Source organism: Cannabis sativa, chromosome 8 (genome assembly GCF_029168945.1).
Source record: "Cannabis sativa cultivar Pink pepper isolate KNU-18-1 chromosome 8, ASM2916894v1, whole genome shotgun sequence".
Lineage (NCBI taxonomy): Eukaryota > Viridiplantae > Streptophyta > Magnoliopsida > Rosales > Cannabaceae > Cannabis > Cannabis sativa.
In genome coordinates this window covers 50,924,176-50,938,335 of record NC_083608.1, presented here as the reverse complement: position 1 = coordinate 50,938,335, position 14,160 = coordinate 50,924,176, and the positions used below count along the sequence as shown (strand labels likewise).

The following is a 14,160-nucleotide window of genomic DNA, read 5'->3' as shown; positions in this document are numbered from 1 at the left end:
ATGTGGTTAGAACATCCAATCTCAATGGTAATATCAACAATATCACCATTCTTATTAGGCCTTCATAGTATTCTTGCAAAACTGCAAGTTTATATTGTTATTATTATTATTATTATCTTTGGCATTGAGAAATTAAAACCAAAATCCATCATAATAATACAACAATAGAGATAGATAATTACAGACTACATCAAAATACAACAACTCACTCGACAAAAAGAAAGCTAACAAGAATCTGCTGCTGATCACTGATCACTGATCACAATGGAAGAGGATATCCCCGCAGATATTCAGAATCAACGCCCGACTCTCGTACCAGTGCCACCCTTCCGGTTCTTGCAACCTTTTCCAAGAAACAAAGACAGAAATTGAAGTAAAACTGGAAAACTACAACTTAATAGGTTTCTAATTACCTTAAATTTGTTTGTCCAAATAAAGCCTCTCTTACCTCACCTCATATAGAACTATTTGTTTACTTGAGCTATGAATTCTATGCATACTAGGCTGATAGTAAAGTCCAAATAAAAACTCTTGGATATATGCAATGTTATTGTTAATCTGGACACAAAGAAAGACTAACCTCACAAATACCATAAGGCTCTAATAACTTCTGCAGTGCCACCATCTTGTTCAAATCACCAGTAAGCTATATAAATATATATATATATATAGCATTACAAACAAATCCAAAATGAATAAAAACATTAAGAATAATAATAATAAGAAAAGACACACTTCAGGTAGACCTGGTAATAAATGTGAAAGGTATGCTAAATGTGTGAGACAGTTGATGCTAATTGGAAGACAAGAGAAGGTAGACCAGACCTCAAGGGTGATCGTGTGATCAGACACATCAACTGCTTTCGCACGGAAAATGTTGGCTATATCAAGAACATCTCTCCTAGCAGCAGGGTTCACAGAAACCTTTATCAACATTAGCTCTCGCTCCGCAAAAGGTAGGTGACTGATATCCCGAACCTGAACAAACAACAACCATTTTATTTCAGCTTTTCTGTGCAGATAACAAGTTCCAATAGGGATCAAGAGATTCATGGGATATTATAGTACTAATATTAACATGAATGAATGATTAGACTAACTCACGGCCCTTCTTCGGATTCGAGATAAAATCCAAAGAAGGGTTTGGTGCCTACGGGTTCAGGCCGATCAAGCTCAAACTGTTAAATTCATTTCGTAGAACTAAAACATGGCAGCTTTTGGCTTGAATTCGGCTGTATATGTTTATCATCCAACTTAGCAAATCACGTGCCAATGAAGAACCTCACCTCATGAAGACCTATTAACTTGGAAAGCTGCTGAACCAACTTGGCAATAGAGTCATCAGTACCGGGAACAACAGTAGTTATACGAGAACGCCCCTCCAATTCGGCAGGCCCCACAGCAAGGCTCTACAATGGCAAAGTGTAAGAAAATTATAGCACAAGTAAAACAATGAGCACTGCACCTAAAAATGCCTGTATGAATAGAGAGATCAACTGACCTGGATGTTATACCCTCTTCGAGATATTACACCTGTAATTAAGTTCAGTACTCCAGGGTGATCATTGACAATCATACACAAAGTGTGTGACCGAACACCAGTTGACTGAAATATTAATTAGAATGTCAGAATGGCCTCAGTACTAGTTTTACAATGCTATTACTTTTGCTGGACACAATTAAAATTAAGTTCTCTTGGAGCATTTATACTGGTATGGCTTTTGCTTTGAATAGATTCTAATGGAATTTACTTAGAGCATGCGAACACATGATTTGATCACGCACATTGAACTTTCATTAGGCCTTAAAGAGATTTATTTGTCACATCGGAACTTTTATTTGGTACAATGACCATGACATACATAACCAAGTGGTGGATTTTATAAAGCATGTCGAAAACTTACATCTTCATCATAGAGAACACCCCAATGAGCATCAAGAACTTGATTCAGCATATAGTCTTCGTAAGGCTCAACAGGATAAACATCACCCTTCAATGATGAAATGAAAACAAAATAAATAACCAGCACTATTCAGTATATGATGGTTATATTGTAATGATATCGATTATTATAAGTAATGTATGTGCCCTACCATCAGTTCATCTTCATGGATTATAGATTACCAATAAAATTATTGAAAACCTTGTTGGTGAGAAAAGAGAAGAGAACCATAAGTCCATAATAATTATCTCCAACTAATTGTATAATTTCAATTCATCTATATCCTTATAACACATCAAATAGGACTAGAAATCAACCATTCTACAATGGAAGAAATGGCTAACAAGTTTTTCAGTTAAATTTGATTGATGCAGAATTTACAACTCTTCATTTCTAAACAATCACATTGGGTATCTGGTGTAAAAAACATATTTTGCATGTTAGTGTGGGGAAGTCAGCTTCATCAAGCTTTATTTATGACAAACAAAAATAAACATGCATTTACATTATGATAGTAGCCAGGTAAAATTGGCTTTGTCAAGCAGAACTACTTACACTTGATGATATACTGTCAATATCAGGTGAATGACTTTTTTTTTCTACAGCACCATTAACAGTAACTGCACTTTCAAGATCTGGATAAGAAGCGGCAGAAAATCTCCAAAATGGAGCTGTCTCACCCATCTTCTCTCGTCTTAAAGCAATCTATAAGCGAAATAAAATTTAAATCATCATTAGAAACGACATTTGCATTATTTTGTATAGAAAATTATAACAGGCGACATGAGTTTCTAAACAATCTTTATGGTTACCCTTACATGGTCAGAACTGACCAGCAGAATTTAATTACATTCTCAACACTTGCATAATCGAGGAGCACATGTTATCTAAGATAAAACTCCTTGAACTTCCATACAAGTAATCACTAGCCCAATCACCAATCACCAGCCACTAACTGAAGCAGGAGTACTTTGAGTAATGTGCTAAACCTTTCACTTGAAACCGTGACACATTAATCCATTCCTGCAGAGGTTCATGCTAGTATCTAATCTATCTACCACTATCAAAAAGGCCCCACATTTAGAGTTTTATATCTTCATGCTAACAGTTACATCCTAATAGCAGTTGATGTTAAGAAATTGAGGATGTCATTCATTTATTTCAGATTATGACATCTAGTAGAAATAACCTTAGTATATGATCCCCAAGGCCCACTACATATTATAATAATCGATTTCTGAAGCAGTGCAGTTGTATACTAAACACTAATGTTCAATTAGAATTGTGAGCATCTAACCTTTCCAGTTCTTGCAATTTCTTTGAATCCAAACTTCGCCAAGTTTCTTAGGACAGCAACCATTTTCCCAGGATCTCCGGTGACCTGACATTCATACACTTTCATCATTAGGAGTCACTAAGCCCTAGTCCTACTAAAAATATAGACTTTATTGAGATGATTTTCAGGAATAATTCGCAATTTCTGAAACAGGATGTCTTGCAATGTCTGGGAGTTAGTTGCAGCACTTAAGCAATTTCTTATATGATTATAATAGCTGCTGAATCTATGTTTCCAAACCCAAATACAGTTCTATATTTACGGCCATAACTAGGATGTAGATACACACAACCATTAAAAAGTACAAGGCTTTGTCAAAAATCACCTCAATCGTCAACGAATGTTCAGCAATATCCACAATTTTTGCCCTGAAGATGTCCACCAACCACATAATCTGAAAGAGAAGTTAAAGAAAAACACAAGAGATGTCACAAAACTAAAAGAAATTTTGTATCTAATTCAACGCTCATATTCATGAAGAAGTAATATTTAGTGAAAAGGAACAGTATAGATATGATTATGGATTAGAGTCCAGTTGCAGAAAGAGAAGTACAAAAAGGTATCCTATCTTAAAGATGGTAGATTTCAGCAACAGGGACCTAAAATAAGAAACATGAGATTCCTAAAACATGATGGCCATTAGACATTTAGCTGAATATATATACATATATATATTTAAAGAACTACCTCAGCACGGGTAGTTGGACCTGCATTAAGTTTGATAAGCATCAGTTCTCGTTCCACTTGTGGCTCCCTAGATATATCTTCCACCTAAAGAAAAAGAGGCATCACGTAACCGAGTATAGCATAGGAGCTACTGCAAACATATTAACAGATGCACAGTTTGAGTTCCAAGGAATGAAGAAGTTTGAGTCTAATACCACAATTTTGTCTCATATTAACTTTAACAAACAAATATTCTAAAGTTCAGCACAAACCGGTAGTTCACTTTGAACTATCATACTAAAGCTTCAACCTTCAAAATAGTAACACCTCAAAGATGAAAACCTCATTTTCAGATCAAATTTGTGTTAAAAGCAACCAAAACTAGATTTTCAGAAAGAAAACTTTCAGAAATGAATAAAAAAAGGAATTAAAGAAGTTACCTTGATGACATTGACAAGCTTATTGAGCTGTTCTACAACTTGGCGCAATACATTCTCAGTTCCAGACACAACAATGGTAAAGAGGGCCTTATCCTTGTTCAGCCCAACAGCAAGGGATTCAATGTTGTAACCCCTCCGAGCAAAAACTCCGGCAATTCTGTTTATTATTCCACTCTCATCCCCAACAAACACAGAGATCGTATGCCGTTTCACCCTGGTGAATTGACAACACACATATATGTAAACAATTAAATATAAACACAAATATGTATATTTAGTTTGTTGAGTAGCTAGTTGCAGGATTGTAAAAAAAACATGAACATTGTGATAGTGAATCAAAGATAAAGAAATTTAAAGGTACTGACTTAGAGATAGTAGGTGGTGGTAGTGGTTGTGAGAGTGAGGTAGTGATAGAGACAGCATTGTTGCTATTTGTGGCGGAGAGAAGTAGGTTATTGTTGAGTTGAGAGGTCCTAGTGCGAATGGGTGGTCTGAAATGGCCGAAAAAATCAAAACTTGAGGAGAACCCAATAGGGAAATCCAGTGTGGGAGTGAGTTTTGGGGTGGCCATGGAAGGAGGTGTGACGGCTGCCATGGTGAACTGGACACAAAGACTGCCTTTGGGGTCTATTTTTTTGTTACTTTTAGAAAATGAGAAAGAAAAACTAGTAAAAAGAGGTGAGATGTGGTGAGTAGAGTGAGTGAGTGGAGTCATAATAAATTCCATATTTGTGAATGTGAGTTGATGTGGGGACTCACTTCATGACATCTACACATACACACAACCCAACACATCACAATTCACAACAAGTCTTTCTTTTTTTATTAACTTAAATTTGCCAAAGCAATGATAAAGTTCAGTTCAGAGAAAATAAAATATCATGATTTTGTTTTCCGCTAAATAACAAAACCAAAAGAAACAAAGCAAAACCTCCCTTTTTTAATTAAAATGATGTGTTTTACGTTGTTGATTATGCATTAATATCTCCAACACAAATTTAGGATGTACTTATCTAGTAAATAACTTTTAATAAGTACATTTGTTACATGTGTATCAAATTAGATATGTGTGTACACATAACTCCAATTATTGAACTTGAACTTTCAAGTTTCAACCATTACCATAACCATAAAGATGACATAGCAAGAGTTGTCTCCCACTAACAAAACAAAACATGACATAATAATAGTTACCTGATTATAACAACAACCATTATTATTTGATTGGGTAGCCCATGAAAACCCATATCAGCCCAAACAGAAAATACTGTATCCCATAAAAGCCCAAGTCGGCCCAAAATGATTTTTGACTCACAGTCACTCCTTTATCCGTGACCAAATTTTATCATCTTCGTCTTCTTCCTCTTTCTTCTTCTTCTCATTTTCTCCAGTAAAACTCTGGTCCGATTATGATTTTCTGAGAATCGCTATTGTTCTTGGAAGAGGAAGACAAACTTAGTTTGGTACAATTCTTCTCCTTCTCTCTCACAATTTTTTATTTATTTATTTATAATAAATTATTATAATTATTATTGAACTGCTGTTTTCCAAACCCTGCGCAATGAGAGCATACATGTAGAAAAAAGAAGAATTTTCTATTAAGAAAGAGAAAGAACTGTGTTTGAAATTTGAAATTTGAATGAATGAATCCATATTCCTTATTCAAACATTATCATCATCACAACTATAATAATACTAATAATAGTATTATTATTTTAATTTAATTTTTGTTTAATTAATCATTGACTCTGTTGTTGTCAGTTGTGTGATTAAACAAATCAAATCAAATCAAGAGAAAGAAAAAAAATGGGTTCAAAATATTCAAACCTTATCATCTTCATCGTCATCTGTGGAATTGGAATTGGTAATTGTTCATCAGAAACAGAATCAGAGATCCTCCCAACCCCAACTCCATGGCCGCATCAATTCCACTCGATCCTAATGATGAACTACACAGGAACACTCCAAATCATAGACCTATGGTACGATTGGAGCAACGGAAGAAACTACAACATAATCCAACACCAGCTAGGGAACGTTCTTTACGATCTGGAGTGGAACATGTTAGAGTTTATAAAACACTTAAGAAATACATAAATCACAGATCTAAACATATTCCCAAAGTGCTTTAATATAGAAAACCCTAAATCATTAAATCTATAAAACCTTTGCTAAATTAAAGAAGAAGATGATAATAAAATATGAGCGGAAGCACTAACCTGAAGCCATTGTTGGAGATTGCAGAGAAGGTTTTGATCTTCCAAGAATACACTATTTTCTAGAGTATTTTCTCTGATGGGGAAGGAGAGAATACAGAAACCCTTAGTGTTTCTTGGGGACCACTACCTATTTATAGAGTCATTTTAGAATAACTCTTGGGTATTTATAATTTGGCCCCTCAACAAATTATAAATTAACTTATGGTATCTACACATTATTTCCATGACAATTTAATACCCTTTTGATACCCATAACATAATTGGTCACTTAATTTTGTATCACACTTTATAATAGCATATACATTATACATATGTGCCCACATAGGATTTTTAATCCAACAATACAACGGCACCTCCTTCTTCTTCTACGACGACCAGCAGGAGAAGTGCAGGTCAACTCAGCTGGAGGTGGGAATTCTCCGCCCTAATTGGCTTGATGGAGCTAATTACTTAGGGCAAAGACATGTGGATGGGTTCTTGTGCAATGTGTGGGAGAAAGTTGAGTTCATATGGTACTATGAAGACGTTGTGAGTAAGAGACCTGTGCATTGGGAATTCTACACTGGGAGAAATGCTCATGTTATGACATTTGAAGTTGGTGCTGTTCTTGAAGATTCTAAATGGCAAGCTCCTCCTGATTGTTTCCAATCTGAATCTCATCATCAGAATCCATTGACATTGCCACAGTTTTCCATATCTTCTCATATGATTCATCATCATCGTCATGACTCTTCTTCTTCTTCTTCTTCTTAGTCTTGTGTGAAATTCATGTAATTGATAATACAAACTTTTCTTCATCTCATTCTTCTCATGTGTAAAATCATGTTGTTGTATTGCGGTGCTTAATAATGGTAATGTATCATTGAGAAGGGGATTTTCTTTGCAAAACTAACATCATGTCAAGTTTTTGAGAAATGTTAAAACAAACTTTTAATTGTTAACTTTTATAAAATACAAATCCAAAGACAAATTAGTATCAACCCGATTAAGAATGACAATAAGATTAGAATAAGACAAATTACAGCACAGGCAGAAGCAGTATAATAATAATGTGCTCAAAAATAACTCCTTTCCTTCATTATCATTCAGTTATAACAGATTGCAAATATGAAGTCATTTGCTGCTTGCTGCTGAGAAACGACGTTATATATTCAAAATTACGACATCACTAAAATAACAATGATTTATTCATATTATGTAATGATTTTTTTACAAAAAAAAAAAACGACAATGATGTTAGGAAAAACTGACAATTCCCAAACGACATTTACGATTTACTAAAAATAAAAAAACGACAAAAAGTGAGGTGGCTTCAAATCAAACATCTCACCCATGTCCAACTCTCTTCTTCTCCACTTTTGCTCTCTGACTCTGTCACCACAACTATATTCTTGTTTTGATTCGAATCCTCTTTCTGTTTCTACCCAAAATTGATCCCAATCCCAATTACTGCCACTCCCACCAACGTATAAAGGGTACGTCTCTCTCTCTCTCTCTCTGTATGTATCAGATCAAATGTTTTTTCTTTGTCAAATTCTACTTAAGAATATTTTTGGTTTCTGGGTCACTCAAAAATATCACTAATAGATCATGGGTTGCCTTCATTTTCTTTGGTTCCTTTTCCTAAACGAACCAATGGACCAACTTTGTATGAACAAAGCTTCTATCTTTTCAGCTGTGATAAATACCATCAATTCTAATAACAAATTTGTTTATTATATATGAATTATGCTAATATAGGTAGGTGCTTAAATGCTTATGCTTGGAATTATGTGCATTGCCCAACAGCAAAGATGCTCATGTTATTATAGTTGATAAGTGATGATTGGTATTTGATTCAGAAATTTAGATTCTGTCATTCCCAAATAATGGGGTATATGATTATAGGAGAAATGTTGTGTTTTCAATACATACATACAAAACAAATAATGGTCAATCAGATTGGTTGTCTTTAACTTTTGTTAACTTTCTCTCTCTCTCTCTCTCTCTCTCTCTCTCTCTCTCTCTCTCTCTCTCTCTCTCTCTCTCTCTCTCTCTCTCTCTCTCTCTCTCTCTCTCATGAAGTATTCTTTTCTTACTGACTTAAATAATGATACAGATTGTTAGAAGATAAGGATTAGAGTTTGTAAGATGTGATTAAGCTAAGTCAAGTGGGCACATGAGATCTGCTTCTGCTGTGGTCTTGCCCCAACATACACAATGGCTTCGCGAGCAATCTTGCTAAGGAAGCGCTACTACCCTTTCAATTCCTTGAATCAGCTTACATTCTTGATTCGAGGTTCCTCTAGTGTTGAGCGCGAAGAATTATCCCATTCTAATGACTTTCGATTGTTTTCGAGTCAAGTGTTGGTAACTACTGATCATAGAGATGATGAGGTTGAAACTTCATTTCTTAAGAATGTACCTTCTACTCTTAGAGAAGTTGGATTTTTCAGGCATAACTTCTTTTTGAGCAATGGAATTGGAAGGGAACACTTTGGTTCCTCAATGGGAGTTATGCAGACTTTGCAGTCTATACGATATTATTCCACAGGGATGGCTGGTCAACCAGAATTCGAGAATGGTAGGCATGGAAATGAACAGCAGGTTTCTGGACAGAAAAAGGAAGCTTCACCGGAGGAGTGTGATGAAGCTGTTGAAGGTTTGAGCACGGTGAAAGCCAAAGCCAAGGCTAAGCAGATACAGGACTCTCCAAAGAGTGATAAAACTGTTATGATGAGAATGTGGACTGTGCTTTTGGGGATTGGACCAGCTCTGAAAGCTGTGGCTTCCATGAGCAGGTTTATGACTTTTCGATTTTTGTAAGGTTGTGCTTGGTTTAGTTTGATGCATCTAGTAATTATCTCATTTTTTAGGGAGGATTGGGCGAAGAAATTAATTCATTGGAAGGATGAATTTAAGTCAACTATGCAACACTATTGGTTAGGTACAAAACTCCTCTGGGCTGATGTTAGAATTAGCTCAAGGCTGTTGTTGAAGCTTGCTAGTGGAAAGAGCCTTTCTCGAAGGGAGAGGCAACAACTCACACGTACCACTGCTGACATTTTCAGACTAGTTCCTTTTGCTGTTTTCATTATAGTTCCATTCATGGAATTCTTGCTGCCAGTATTCCTTAAATTGTTCCCTAACATGTTACCATCAACCTTCAAGGACAAGATGAAAGAACAGGTAAACATTCTCAACAAAATCTTTTCGGTTTATCATTGCTGCACTGCATCCCTTTGTGATATCTGTTTTTGCTTTCCAAGTTTTATTTGTCTAAGAAGGTTTGTGTCAAAATTCAAAATGTAGGAGGAATTGAAAAGAAAGCTAAATGCAAGAATAGAATATGCAAAGTTTCTTCAAGACACAGTAAAAGAAATGGCAAAGGAAATAAAAACCTCGCGAAGTGGAGAAGTTAAGCAGACAGCAGAAGATCTTGATGAATTTATGAACAAGGTAGGGATTTAACTCTTGATCTTTTATCTCTCCTTTATAAGAAAAGAAAGCTTTTATGCTGTTTTTGGCTTTACTGTTTTGCATTTGGTTGTATTGTACCATCCAACAGGTTAGAACAGGCGAGCGTGTTGCTAATGACGAGATTTTAGGCTTTGCCAAGTTGTTCAATGATGAACTCACATTAGACAACATTAGCAGGTTGAATTATTTTTAATAAGATTAACTTATTTGGGAATTTGTTTGCTCATTTATAGGTCAAGATTATCTTATGTGATGTTATTGATTTGATAATTTACAATTTGGATGCTTTATACAGACCTCGTTTAGTAAATATGTGCAAATATATGGGTATTAGCCCCTTTGGAACCGATGCATACTTGCGTTATATGCTTCGAAAAAGACTACAGCAGTAAGATAATTTTATCATTATCCATTCATAGGTATATGTTTAGTTTCTAAATTTTTATGTAATGCATATATTCATCATAATTGGACAGGATCAAGGAAGATGATAAGATGATTCAAGCTGAGGGGGTCGAGTCCCTTTCAGAAAGAGAACTTATTTTAGCCTGTAGAGAACGAGGCATACTTGGAACACGTTCGGTAGAGGAAATGAGAGAAGAGGTTTGAGCTTAACTAATTTCACCTCATTTGTTACTGTCAGTGATGTCAACAAGCCATTTTAAGCTTTGACTCGCTGCAATCTCTTCTAAACAGTCACAGTTATATCGTCAGCTTGAAGTACACTATAGTGAACAAAATACATCGTAACATATTATATATGCCGATAGCCTGATATGGATCTATTTTAGTATTTGAAACTCTTCTTCATTTTCCATTTCCCTCTTTTCTGATAGGAATTCCCTATCAATTTAATTTTAGTAACTGGTATATTGATTAATAGAACGTAAGAGTACAAGGTTGCTGAGAGGCTCAGTTCTCTCCGAAGTGTTGTTGCTCACTTAACTAATTCATTGTCTGTCCCAAAACCCTTCACTACTCACTCATATGTATAGCATAAACTTCTCCTTTTACAATTACCCTCCTTATTTATCCTAAGGCCTATCATTTTCATCTAAGATTGAACAGGTTTTTGCATAAAATCAGAAGAAAATAATAATAGTAAAAGCTTGTTCATCAGGCATGTAACTTTCTGTCTTTGCAGTTGCACGACTGGTTGGATTTGTCTCTGAATTACTCGGTACCATCTTCCCTCTTGATACTTTCAAGGTACTTACAAAGCATGTTTGTTTTAAACTATTTCAAGGCGAAACTGTGTGCAACTTTTTCTCCTTTTGGCTGGTAAACTATGCAGAGCTTTCTCGGTGCATGGTAAAGTCAAGCCAGAGGAAGCTGTTCAAGCTACGCTCTCCTCTCTTCCTGATGAGGTTGTGGATACGGTTGGGGTGACTACTTTGCCTTCTGAAGACTCTGTTTCAGAAAGGAGAAGAAAGTTGGAGTACTTAGAAATGCAGGAAGAATTGATCAAGGTTGGTTGATTCATTATGCTATAACTTTTGATATTTGTTGCTCTATAACTGTGTTATGCTACAGTTGCGTTTACTTCGGTTAGTGGGTCTAATTTGATTGTTTGTGAAGGAGGAGGAAGAGAAAGAGGAAGAAGAACAAGCCAAACTAAAGGAATCCGCTAGTAAACAAACAGATGTGGCTCTAGAAGAGATGACTATTCCAACAGCTAGAGAAGCACAGGAACAAGCAAAAGCAAAAGCTTTAGAGAAACAAGGGCAACTTTGTGAGCTCAGTCGTGCATTGGCTGTTTTGGCTTCGGCATCTGTAAGAACTATAAGTAATTTTACTTGTTGTGAGTTGACCAAGTGATTTTCTTTTGTTAAGTAACAAAATTCACATTGACTTTAAAATTTTCTTTGTCTACCACTCTCAGTCAGTCAGGCTGGAGCGCGAAAAGTTTTTGAAACTTGTGAAAAAGGAGGTATGCCTAATAATTGATTTGTGAGAAAAATCTGCTCTTTGGAAAATTCATCAAAATGACATTGTTATATTTGTATGGCAATTTTCCAGGTTGATCTTTATAATCATATGGTAGAGAAGGAAGGAACTGATGGGGAAGAAGAAGCAAAGAAGGCATACAAAGCAGCCAGGAAGGACAGTAATCTTGCTGCCGAGACGGCTCTCGGTGACAAGGCTTCTTCAGCACTTATAGACAGGGTAAATAGAACTATCCAAAACAATCTTAAGCTTTCTTTTAACATAAATTACAACTAAACTCGTCAGCTATATGGTGTTGTGCTATGAGTAATTAGCTTATGTTCATATGAACAAACAGGTTGATGCTATGCTTCAAAAGCTTGAAAAGGAAATTGATGATGTTGATGCGAAAATCGGGGATCGCTGGCAGTTGCTTGACAGGTTTCTCTTGTTGCATTTTCTTGATGCCAAAATAATAATGATGAAAGAGTTTCTTATCTACTTTTTTGTTTGTGCAGAGATTATGATGGAAAAGTAACTCCTGAGGAGGTTGCTTCTGCTGCTATGTACCTTAAAGACACTTTGGGCAAAGAGGGCATACAAGAACTTATTAGCAACCTATCCAAGGATCAAGGTTAGTATATAAATCTGAATAGAAACATCTAACAGATGCAAGAGTCGAGAGTCGAGCTTCGTTTTCTCTTTTTAATCGTTATACATTGTTCGAACAGAGGGAAAAATACTAGTCGAAGACATTATCAGATTAGGCGGTTTAACGGAAGACACTGACACAATTGAGGAAAAGAAAGCATAGGAGATGAGATGAAATCAAATCTCAATTGTGGCTCTGCTGCTGATCATGTCTTGCATTTTACTATATGCTTATATGATGAAGCATTGATTAGTTTCTTGAAGGAAGCATTTTTCACAGACCAATAATGGGAAGGAGATTCATTGGTAAAACATCTTGATCTTGCGAACATACCATGTAATCTAGATGTAGTGTAATGTCAAATGTGTTATCATTCTAATTTAATATTTGAAGTGATACTTTACAATGGATTATCAAGACAAACGAAACAAGATTCACCAAAGAACTTGAGTGAGTAATAATGCACGAGTATAGAAGAATTAGAAAACGATTATTGTTAATCATGATAATAAAGAATAGTTACTTATTATGATCAAATATTAATAGTACATTTTGGTGGATTGAATAAATAATTTTTTGTTAATTGAGAATTATTATTAAAGTTTAGGGAAAAAAATGAATCCGAATTCCAAATTCAATAATGTTTTTTAATTACAATTTCACACACGTGCGTTTGAAAATAACTGTGTAATTACTAGGTAGGGTAATTACGCAATGTAGTAATTACACTATATTTTAAAATGCAAGGTATGTTTGGATATGAGGTGGTAATTACATATAAATTTCTAATATCTTGTTTAGTAAAATAGTTAGTAATTACATGGGAAAATAATATTTTTTAGTAGCTAATGTTTAATATGGAAAAATTTTAGTAATTACACAGTGTAATTACATCAATTCTCATGGGGGGCATGAGAATTGGAGAGTGTAATTGGAACCCCTCAATTACTTCCATTTACACAGTTATAGTGTAATTACATGGTCAGACAAACATGACAAATTGTGTAATTACCTCCAATTACACAGAAATTCAATTACATTGTGGCTTTCCAAATGCACCCTTATTGTAGAAAGAATAATATGAATATTGTTATTTTTCAAAACACAAATTCCAAATTCGGTAATACTTTATTATTACATTGGAAAAGAAAAATTACACACATAAATCTAAATACGATGTCAATTTCCTATTTTAATATCTTTTTCGATTGGAAAATTTGATTAATAATACATAAAAAAATCCTCACTATCAAAATTTATAACTTTCGATAAGAGGAAATTAGATTCTATACCTTTTTTATATTGTCCTCTTTTATTTTTACTCTTTTTTTTTAAAGTCTATCATTTTTACCTCTCTCTTAAAACAAAAATTAGGATTCCAAATTTATCAGATTAAATAGAAATTCTCATTATGTTGTATTACGGGCTTCATGTTTAATTTATTTATTTCTCTCATTTTTGTTCAATGTATATATGTGTAAAAATAAATATGACTTGTTGGACATTTTTTTGTTGCATG

The 14,160-nt window shown here is 34.8% G+C and overlaps 3 protein-coding genes across 5 annotated transcripts; 2 read left to right on the top strand and 1 right to left on the bottom strand.

Moving 5' to 3' along the window:
* Window positions 1-31: 31 nt before the first annotated feature.
* On the bottom strand, window positions 32-6,352 carry LOC115698941 (acetolactate synthase small subunit 1, chloroplastic). Of its 3 annotated transcripts, none has more exons than XM_030626146.2 (12): window positions 6,213-6,352; window positions 4,386-4,599; window positions 3,967-4,050; window positions 3,605-3,673; window positions 3,241-3,324; window positions 2,499-2,648; window positions 1,905-1,991; window positions 1,502-1,606; window positions 1,287-1,409; window positions 826-978; window positions 581-646; window positions 32-343 (listed from the first exon to the last, which is right to left on the bottom strand). In XM_030626146.2, exons 1-12 carry the CDS (start codon window positions 6,230-6,232, stop codon window positions 260-262), a joined length of 1,239 nt encoding a protein of 412 aa, XP_030482006.2. In that variant the 5' UTR covers window positions 6,233-6,352; the 3' UTR covers window positions 32-259. The 3 variants fall into 3 exon arrangements, with proteins under 3 accessions (XP_030482006.2, XP_030482005.2, XP_030482004.2); XM_030626145.2 differs by lacking the exon at window positions 6,213-6,352 and adding an exon at window positions 5,580-5,719; XM_030626144.2 differs by lacking the exon at window positions 6,213-6,352 and adding an exon at window positions 4,751-5,365.
* Window positions 5,708-7,493, top strand: LOC115698942 (uncharacterized protein At4g14100-like). Its single transcript, XM_030626147.2, has 3 exons — window positions 5,708-5,848; window positions 6,147-6,447; window positions 6,951-7,493. The coding sequence occupies exons 2-3, from the start codon at window positions 6,192-6,194 to the stop codon at window positions 7,355-7,357; spliced, it is 663 nt and encodes a 220-aa protein (XP_030482007.1). The 5' UTR covers window positions 5,708-5,848; window positions 6,147-6,191; the 3' UTR covers window positions 7,358-7,493.
* A 370-nt stretch (window positions 7,494-7,863) lies between these two features.
* Window positions 7,864-13,224, top strand: LOC115698940 (uncharacterized). Its single transcript, XM_030626142.2, has 15 exons — window positions 7,864-8,079; window positions 8,703-9,384; window positions 9,460-9,772; window positions 9,896-10,042; window positions 10,152-10,240; window positions 10,359-10,451; window positions 10,540-10,666; window positions 11,208-11,272; window positions 11,358-11,532; window positions 11,642-11,836; window positions 11,946-11,993; window positions 12,083-12,229; window positions 12,348-12,430; window positions 12,508-12,623; window positions 12,721-13,224. Exons 2-15 carry the CDS (start codon window positions 8,804-8,806, stop codon window positions 12,801-12,803), a joined length of 2,262 nt encoding a protein of 753 aa, XP_030482002.1. The 5' UTR covers window positions 7,864-8,079; window positions 8,703-8,803; the 3' UTR covers window positions 12,804-13,224.
* The last annotated feature ends 936 nt before the right edge of the window (window positions 13,225-14,160 follow it).